Raw genomic sequence first — 10,273 nt, forward strand, 5'->3', positions numbered from 1 at the left:
GATCTTGAGAGTCTTGGAAAGGTGTTGTCTCAAATGAAGAGGAGTTTCTGAGCAAAGATTATTTCGGGCTAATCGCTTTTGAGGGTTCCTATTCTGTGTGGACTGGCCAATACCAGACGTGAATTTTTGAGTGGGAGAAGTTTCCTTTGTTCCCTTCATGGCTCATTTGCATGTTTTATGGCCGGTCTGGAATTTCTGTAGTTTTAACCCAAAATATAGTACAAATCGTATGATGCGTTTCACAATCACATACTGTGCATCATTGTTCGAGGAATGAAAAGCAGATAATATTGATACCAAGAAACAAACATTTGGAATAGATTAAACCAAAGATACATACATACACCTGAATATCAGTGTTTTATGGCTTTAACTAATACAAATAACGAGTGGTAACTCAGCTAATCTAATAGGGAAACGTACAAACAACACATGCAATATACCAGATATATTTGTAGAGTATAATAGAGTAACGGTCTTTATGTGTGTTTGTGTGTGTGCTAGTTTACTTGGCCAGCAAGGCCCATCGGGGTCATTTACAGCTCTTTGGATCGTGTTTGAAGTCAGATGGGGGAGATGATAGTGGGGGGGGACTGGTTAGAATCTCCTTGATGGCGAAGAACCATCTGGATATTTAAACCCCCATTAAAAAGTAAAGTCTCTGACCAGAACTGTAATTTATATGGAAATGTCAAAAGGCTAAAAGGGTCTCTTAAGCCATAAACACCCCAAAGATCATGCATGATTCTACACAGACGCTACATCAGTTCCAAAGCAGTGGACCAATCATAAGAATTTGGAGGCGGGGCAAGTGTTGCAAGCTTCTGTTTACAGTAGCAAGTTGGCATGATAACTGTTTTATTTGACAGCAACATGGTGGAGGAGGCGCTCATAGTGGCTGTGTCCAGATACCCTGAATTATATAACATTTCTTCAAGCAATTATCACAACTTGTTCCTTAAAAAAATTGTTATTGTCGTTATTGCATCACGCCTCAAAAGAGACCCTCGCGTTCTACGCTGTGCTTTTTTTAGACACAAAGACGTGTTCTGTGTGAATGGCCCCAACACAGTTCTTGCATTATTAAGACAATTGTAACACTATTGTTTGTAAAATGTTTTGAATGTAAATTTTGCTTTGTGTGAAGTTATCGTTTTTAAAACCAAGTATTGCTTTATGCAGCATAATTGTCATGCTGTCATTAGTAAAGACACTGCTATGCAGTTGCATTATGTGACACAATTGTAATGATAGCATTCGTAAAACCATTTTGAACATAATTTTTGCATTATTGTTCGTAAAACAATTTTTATGTAACTGCTGCATTGCTTGTAAAACATATCACATTATGGGGCTTAATTGTCACGCAGTTATTTGCAAAAATATTGTTACGTAATTTTGGCATCATGACGTAATTCTCACATTATTGTTTGTAAAATAAAAAATCATTATGTGATGCATTTATATGGATAAAATTGTTTTAAGAATGATTTATGCAAGAGAATTATTATGCCTGTATTTAATGAGTAAAACCCAGTGAGAGTTGCTGATTTAAGGCAACATTAAATTAAACAGCGATTACTGTGATGCAGAGTTGGCACGTGTGACAAAGCTGAAAAAATGATTATGCAAATGAGGACAAACCTAATACAGCTGTTTAGACTTAAGAGGAATCCAAAAATTGTATCATCACGCCCTGGTTTTCCTCCATTCATACCTGACGTTCTGTTGTCAGGCCTGCGGTTTCAACACTCTACCCACCCATGAGTACTATAGATGTGAGAGGACAGTCATTAAGATTAAGAAGTTTATAGAGTGCTGCACAGTAAGAATGTACTGCAGTAGGTCAGGGAGACGTAATGACTTTCGGCTGAACTTTGATTATGTGAAGAAATGTGAAATATACACTGTAATCTGGAGGCATCACAGCTGCTGGGACAAATAAGTTATTTAAAAGGGGTCACATCACCTTTATTTTATAGAAAACTACAGTAACCTCCAATAAACTTTCCTATCTTCTGTCTGCCTCTCCTAATAATCACTCTAAACTGTAATTGTCAAATATAAGAAAATAGTCCAAAATATAATATAAAGTATAATACAGATGCGTGTATGGACTAGATCATCCTTACACCTAGCAAACTCTTAAAGCACCCTAGCAACCATTCAGAACACCCTAGGAATCATCCAGAACAAGCACCCACATAGAACACCCTAGCAACCACCCAAAATAACCTAGCAACCACCAGGAACACCTAGCAACCTTCTATCAACCTCTCAAAACACTAGCAACCACCTAGAACACCCTAGCAACCTCTCAAAGCACCATAGCAACCACACAGAACACACTGGTAACCACCTAAAACAACCTAGCAACCTTCTATCAACCTCTCAAAACACTAGCAACCACCTAGAACATCCTAGCAACCTCTCAAAGCACCATAGCAACCACCCAGAACACCCTGGTAACCACCTAAATCAACCTAGCAACCTTCTGTCGACCTCTAAAGACACTAGCAACCACCAGAACACTGTAGAAACCACCTACCAACCTCTCAAAACACCCTACAAACTTCCCAGAACACACTGGAAACCACATAGAACACCACAGCAACCACCTAGCAACCTCTCAAAGTCCCCTAGAAAGCTCTTATGACACCCTAGGAACCACCCAGAACAAGCACCCACATCCTAACAACCACCCAGAACGGTGTGCAGTGAGGAAATTTTCCCACCAGTTAATCAACGTGTGACAACACCGGTGTAACAAACGTTCATAGATCGGGAAGGAGGCAGTAACCGGCGAACATTTGAACAAAATTTAATAACTAAATAAACCCCCATTGCATACCCCCATCACCCCCTTGCAGGCCGGGGGGTACTCCCGAGACTGCTCTCTACTCCCCTCTCCCCCCACTCTGGGGGCAGCCGATCACGGCGGTCACGGCGTACCTGGGGGTAAGGACAGACGAGGTGAGAGAAAAGGAGATGGAAGGATGAGGAGAGACAGAGATGAGAGAGGAGAAAGAGGAAAAGAAAAAAAAATCCCGGTCCGGTTCCCAGACACAGTTCCGCTTGGTCCTCAACCAGCTGAGAGGCTCTCACTCGCGGTGCCATGCGATGGTACTGGACATCTTTGGTGGACAGCCTGACGCTCCTGGCGGACGGCGATGGCTCCTACGGGTCGAGGGCAGCTGGCAGCGAGTCCCCCGTTCCTTGCACCTTCCCAAACATGGTGGATGGCAGCAGGCTCCGGCCTCTTGGCGAATGGCGCCGACTCCTCCGCTCCCTCTAGGACGGCAGCCATCCCTCCTCGACCCAGGAGTGCAGCAGCGAGCTCTCCGTCCCATCTCGTCTTCCATCGTTCCATCACCACCGCCTCGGGCAGACACCGGCAGTTTCCGCTCCTTCATGCTGCCCGATCTCCTCAGCTCCACAGCATGTCCCTCCTTCCTCCCGGGTTTCGGCACCAATTTAACAAAGTTCGTAGATCAGGAAGAAGGAGGCGGGAACCAGCGAACATTGAAACACAAAACTTTAATAAACAAATAAACAAACACAAAACTAAAGTAAAAGCGGCAGCCCCTCACAGACGACTGCCACATAAAACATAATAAAACAACAACATAAAGTCCAGGCCTGGTCCTCTGTCGTCCAACACTCGTCACTCCTCCTTTTATTCTTCCAGAGCTCCTCCATGGGACTCAAGACCGGTGAATAGCGCAGGTGTCGCTAATTATCATTAACTCCACCAGCCTCGCTCCATTCCCACGGATCTCAGCCCCGCCCCACTCATCACAACCGGTAATACCGGTATCACCAGGGGAGGGGGGGGGGTGTAGTTTGTTGGAGGTTTTCCTCTTTTCCTCGATTTCCTTCGCTTTTAAATTGTTTGTAAATGCCTGTGCGCATTTTACTTTCACTTTTAATTTAGCGGCAATTCAGTGTACAACGACAAACTCACATATATTAAAAATATAACTTTTATTAACAAAACAAATAAAAATCCATCATGCTATAGGCCTAATATAAAATAACAAATAACTTGCACAAATTTTAAATATAAAAAAACTGAAAATCAGCAAACACTGTGGAAACAAATACATAAGAAACATACACTGTTTCTTAGCAAAAGCGAATAAGAAGGCTTGGAGGCATGGCATACACTTTGATGTAAAATAAAATAAAAAATACACACATTTTAAATAAGGTAAAAATCAGCAAACACTTTGGTACAAAAAAAAAAAAGAAATCTAAAAAAAAAAGCCTTCTACCTTAGATAAACGGAAAAAGACAACAGGCTTTTCAAAATCCAAAATATTGCCAAACAGGTGCTTTTGCATTTCATTTTGAAACTAAATATTTTGCCACCGGAACACCTAGCAACCGTCTGTCAATCTCTTGAAACACTAGCAACCAACCAGAACAGCATATTAACCACCTAGAACACCCTAGCAAACTAGGGCTGCACGATTAACACTAAATATTGCGTAAATCGACCTGTCTAGTGTGATTATGATATCGCAAAGGCTGCGATTATGTTTTTATGCGCAGCTTGTCCATGAAGCATGGCTCTTTGAGCCGTAGGAAGTGATGCTCCGTCTGAAATCACTATGAGTTTGAGTCACTTATAATGTGCATTTGTAAAAGCAACACTCGTCATACATCATCATATATAAATATAATTTATTATCATGAAAATACCTGAGAAGGCTTGAAGAACAGTGATAGAAAGATGCCCATAGGCATTTCCTGGAATTAAGCACGTTATGGTACTTCTTCTGCGGGGCATATTTGTAGTTTCTGCACGAGAGCGCCCTCTGGCTTTTAGATGCAGCAGAATTCAACCATACTTCACTGACAAGCTGTGCATAAAAAAAATCGCAGCTAACCGCCAAATCGCGTGTTTTATTTTCGATTTATCCTACTAGCAACCAGAACATGTGAGCAAAGCGGAGCGGTGTGACGCTCCGCTACGTTTTCCGCTCTATGGACGTGCGCTCCACTCAGTCGCTCTAACCACCAAAGCAAGTGCTACGTTAATATTCCGCTCGCGCTCACCGTAAACCAATTCCCGCTCAGATCCCGCTTCATTCTGTAAAGAACAAATTTGCGTGCATTATATTAGATTATAAATTACTGCTGCCTATATCTAGCCTACATTCTGAAGGACTACCTATTATTTCGGGTCAGTTTTTTTTTTTAAATAATATTTTAATAGGCCTAAGTGGTGTAGGCTAATATCTTCTGTACTCTGTAGTTCTGTATTTAGGCCTATATACAGCTGTGTGTTAGCTTAGGTCTATAGTTTAACTGAGATTATTTAATAACTACGAAGCTCAGAATATAATTTGAATTAACAATTCATTTCTATGACGTCAGCAGGTTTTATTATTTTTTAAATGTATTATTATTTATTAAGTTTAAGCAATAATGATTTTAATAAGTAATTACGAAATATAATAATTTGTTCCACGATTTAGGCCTACTATAGGGAATGAACGAATTAACGAACGAATGAATTCGTGGCAGCTAAGCCTAAACAAGAGAACAAATACTTAATTTGTGGCCATAATTTAGACTAAACGAAAAAATTTATTCTTAATTCGTGGCCATAATGTAGTCCTAGCATAAAAGAGAACTAGCCTATTCTAAATTCGTGGCTGTGATTTTGTCTGCATGTCATGATCGGAGCTCCGTACAACCGAATATAACCTTAGCCTACCTGTTTATTCATTTATTATGGTATGTAACTAGCTCACCTTTTGCTGCACCATGTTTGCATACATCTTCGTGCTTTCTGTAATCAATATGAATCTTTACTAACTTTAACAGTCTCCCCGCACGCCCTCTCAGTTTCTTCTCCCTGCTCATTCTTAACTTTGATTTTTACTTTACATTTATGTATAAGGCTTGCAACTTCGTTGAAACAATATCTGAACTCCATAACTGCTCTACTATTCTCGATCTCTACAGATTCTCGATCTCGAACAAGCAAATCACCAAATGGCATTCTGGGTTGAGCGAATCACTGAGCGTATTGAGCGAGCGGAGCGGAATCTTCAGAAATGCACTCTGCGCTCTTAAGGAAATATTACCACTCCGCTCACATGCTCTGCTAGCAACCACTCAGAACACTGCAGAAACCACATACCAACTTCTCAAAACACCCTAGAAACCACACAGAACAACCTTGCAACCATTCAGAACACCCTACCAACCACCCAGAACATCCCTACCAACCATCCAGAACACCCTAGCAACCACCCAGAAAAGCCCTCTCAACCACTTTGCACCCTCTAGTTAACCCTTCTGACTCATATTATGTGTATTATAATGTATTTATGTTTGTGTTTGTATACTGATAGCACTTTCCTCAATCTACATTCATCAAGGCCACATTTCTGAATAGATGGCTGTCGGAGTGACATTTAACTCAAATTCTAAAGGGGCTGCTGACTCTTAAAGGCCACAGTGATCTCTCTACTTGGTAACCTTTACTTTTAAATATTTAGAAGTTCATTTACATGCAAAAGAGCACAGAACGCATCCATGGATAAGTGCTGTAATTTGAGAATGGAGTCATTTAGTTACATAGACTCTGCAACCACATGGCGACAGAGTGTGAAGGTCACGCTGTTATGACTGTAGATATTTGAGGGCTTCTTACATAAGACTTCAGCCATATTCATCTGCTTTTTAATCTTGAGTTGCTTTTCATCACACAATGAACACAGTCATTTACCTTTATGTGAGTTTAACTTGCTCAGATTTTGGGTTAGGCATTTTTCAAATAACCTTAACATAAGTATTAAAATATAAAGTAAAGCAACCATCCATAACACCCTAGCAACCTTCTATTAACAGCAAACAACAAGAACACCCAAGCACCCCACTTGAAACATCCTAGCAACCACCCAGACCACCATAGTTACCACCTAGAACACCCTAGCAACCATCCAGAACATTCTAGCAACCACCCAGAAAAACCCTTGTAACCTGTCAATGCACCATGGCGACCACTCAGTTCACATAACAACCACTCAGATAAACCCTGGCAACCATCCAGAACACCCAAGAACCCACTTATAACTTCCTAGCAACCACTCAGAACACCCTAGCAACCATCTACCAATCTCTCAGAACACCCTAGCACCCTTCTATCAATCTCTTAAAAACAAGCAACCACCCAGAGCACCATAGTAACCACCTAGAACAGCCTAGCAACCATCCAGAACATTCTAGCAACCATCTAGAAAAACCCTTGCAGCATGTCAATACACCATGGCAACCACTCAGATCACATAACAACCACTCAGATAAACCCTGCAACCATCCAGAACACCCAAGAATCCACTCATAACTTCCTAGCAACCACTCAGTACACCCTAGCAACCATCTATCAACCTCTCAGAACACCCTACCAACCACACAGAATGCCCTAGCAACTGCATGGCAACACACTAACAGCCACCTACAAATAATTACTTTGGGGGCAATTTACAAATAATGCTGTATGCAGGAAAACAGTGCACTCATGTAAAATAAATGAATAAATAAATACATGTATTATAGCAAGTATAATGTGATCAACATTGTTGTGCAAGTTATACAAAAATAATTATTACCTACTAATTACGTCTTCAACATTGTAATTAGATTACTGTACAAATTACTCTCTCTAAAAAGTATTTGCATTAATAATTAATTTCTAAATCCCATATCAAACACGTCCAGTTGAACATTACAAGGATAGACATGAAACTGCTCTTAATTGTTTTGAATAAATAATATAAAACTGCATAAATTATATAAAGTATTTAAAGGGAGGTTACATTAAAAACATACATTTTAACATTAGATGTCAGATTTTGATGTTAAATCCACTATTGTTTTATATACAGAATTATTCTAGTCTATATAGTATTGAATGCATTTACAGTTATTAAGTAACTGTTATTAAATGTAAGAGTAATCCCTTACTTTTTTCAATGGAAAAGTAATTCAATTACAGTAATTAATTACTTAGTAACAATGTTGATCAAAATGATAATATATAACTGTATCAGAATCAGAATCAGAATCAGAATGAGTTTTTATTGCCAGGTATGTTTACACATACGAGGAATTTGTTATATTTTGTGCATTATTTCAGTATCAAAAAAACTTTTTATTTATTGAATAAAGAGTGCATTTGGTAATTAAATGAAATCTGTGGCATTTTAATGGCTTTAATCATCTGATTGTGGACGTTCTCTGTTCCATACCAACAAACTTCATGTCCTAAAAAGTGTCCCCATCAGGCCTCCTGAGAGGAATCAATGAATTCCTCTCATTTTCAGCAAGAAAAAAAGGAAGAAATTTCAAATGAAAAGCTATCTTTTATCTTTCTCTCCTTGCAGGTCCGGCTGCTAAGACGAAATATGTAAGCTACAATGACCTTGTGATCTGAGGTTCTCCATCACAGGAGGAAGGTGATTGATGGTACTTCCTGGTTTCTCTTGGCTCTTTGGAACAAAAGTAAAGCGGGAAAAAGCTTTCAATGTCCCTCTGTTTCCATCCTTATTTCGTCTGAGGGCCAGGACAGTGATTGGGCCCTCAGCTAAACCAACGACTGAGGGTATCAGTTGATTTTCGGCACCTTTAAGAAACATAAAACAGCAAAACCACATCCCAAAAAAAAAAAATTTTAATAACCTGACATCTACAAAAAAAGTAACGGTAACAGGAATTACAACTGGAGGAAATAAATTTAGTTGTTGTTTGTTTGTTTTTTCTGACGGAGGGAACTGATGGGGTGTAACAGTGGCACAACACGACTGATCGCCAGTCAAACGATTGAGGTTGCACTTGGCGTGATGGACCTTCGACAAGGCGTTTCTTCTGATTCTCCATCGCAGACTTTCTTCAAGGCGCTGATGAATCAACATGGCTTTGGAATGCTGGGCCTCAAGGTCCTCCTCATCTTTACATGTACTTCCAAACTGCAAGTTTTTGCGATTTTCTGTGCAAATTTGTGTGGTTCTTTCAACATTTCGGTTTCCTTCTGCTGATTTTACGTTTCAGTTGAGCTTTTCTTCTTTGGTTTTCCTTGCCTTTTCTGGATGCACATTGTATTAAAGCCATATTCTTCTCTTTGAGATCTCATTCCTGGAATATTGTTTCTTTATTATGAGGATTTCCGTTGGTTTTCGCCCTTTAACATGATAAATGTGTCACATTTTTCAACATTCCCACCGTGTTTGTAAGGGTTTGTAGACCATCGACTGTGTTTTTAGAGACTTTGAGAGATGTTGCATTGGTTTTACAGTGACTAAACCCCGGTGACGATGGTTTCAGAGTTCTTTTTTAAAGAAAGTGTTCGCGTAGCAGTTGTCAATGCATGCTTGATATGTTTGATGTTGAAGTAAATGAAACTTTCACCACAGTTCCCTCACAATGGTCTGTTTACAGATGATTTTACAAGCCTTTATTGATTTCTCTCTTTTTTCCTTCATGAATTTCTTAGACATTCACTCACTCAAGGCAGAATATGGCTTTAATTTGTCTTGGAATTTTTATCTGCCCTGGAACTTATGGAGAATTGTGCAAAAGATATGAATATATATTTCAAAAAATCTATGAAAAAAAAATAAAAAGCATGTATGTTTTATACTGTTTGTACTAAGTATATTCATGTTGCCCTTGCTGCTTATGTGCTGATATTGTGGAAGACTTTTATGTTTGGCCACTCATGCAACTATAATGTGGTGTTGTCTAAGAATGTACCAACATGAAATAAAACCATTTGGTTATTTTTTATTACCTTTATTATTATTATTATTAGTCTTGAATTTGCATGCTTGAATTTATTATTTCATTAAAATGGCTCACAATATAGATAACTGAAAGTAAGCCAATTTTTAGGTTAATGTCTTACGGAACATGAGTGATCACTTTGGAGCCAAGGGCATCGTATAATGAAATATATAATATAGTAAAATGTATTTAATTTTGTTGTTTAATTGCTATATTATATTATATTATTAACTTCTTGTGGTTTATAGGTCGGTTTAAAAAAAAGAATAATATAAAAATGCAATATAATTAAATGTATATGTTTTATATTAAATCTATAATTTATATTTAAATTATTATTAGTAGTAGTAGTAGTAGTAGTATTAAATTATTTTTATATATGCTGTACTACTTTATATATGAAATGTTTGTGATTTATAAGTTGCTTTATATTATATACTAATATATAGTTTCTATTATATAAAAATCATGCAAT

At 38.6% G+C, this 10,273-nt stretch overlaps 1 protein-coding gene across 2 annotated transcripts in view; it reads left to right on the forward strand.

Moving 5' to 3' along the window:
- The window catches only part of LOC107555009 (metabotropic glutamate receptor 7-like), a 256,667-nt gene extending 246,918 nt beyond the window's left edge, over positions 1-9,749 (forward strand). Inside the window, exons 11-12 of one of the 2 annotated variants that reach the window (XM_016237693.1) lie at positions 8,403-8,474; positions 8,786-9,749. In XM_016237693.1, coding sequence (XP_016093179.1) covers positions 8,403-8,452 — 50 coding nt within the window. In that variant the 3' untranslated portion in view covers positions 8,453-8,474; positions 8,786-9,749. Of the gene's footprint in view, positions 1-8,402; positions 8,671-8,785 lie in introns of those variants that run through there. The other variant, XM_016237695.1, reaches the window with a different exon arrangement.
- Positions 9,750-10,273: the final 524 nt, after the last annotated feature.

Source organism: Sinocyclocheilus grahami, unplaced genomic scaffold, assembly GCF_001515645.1.
Source record: "Sinocyclocheilus grahami isolate Dianchi unplaced genomic scaffold, SAMN03320097.WGS_v1.1 scaffold522.1, whole genome shotgun sequence".
Lineage (NCBI taxonomy): Eukaryota > Metazoa > Chordata > Actinopteri > Cypriniformes > Cyprinidae > Sinocyclocheilus > Sinocyclocheilus grahami.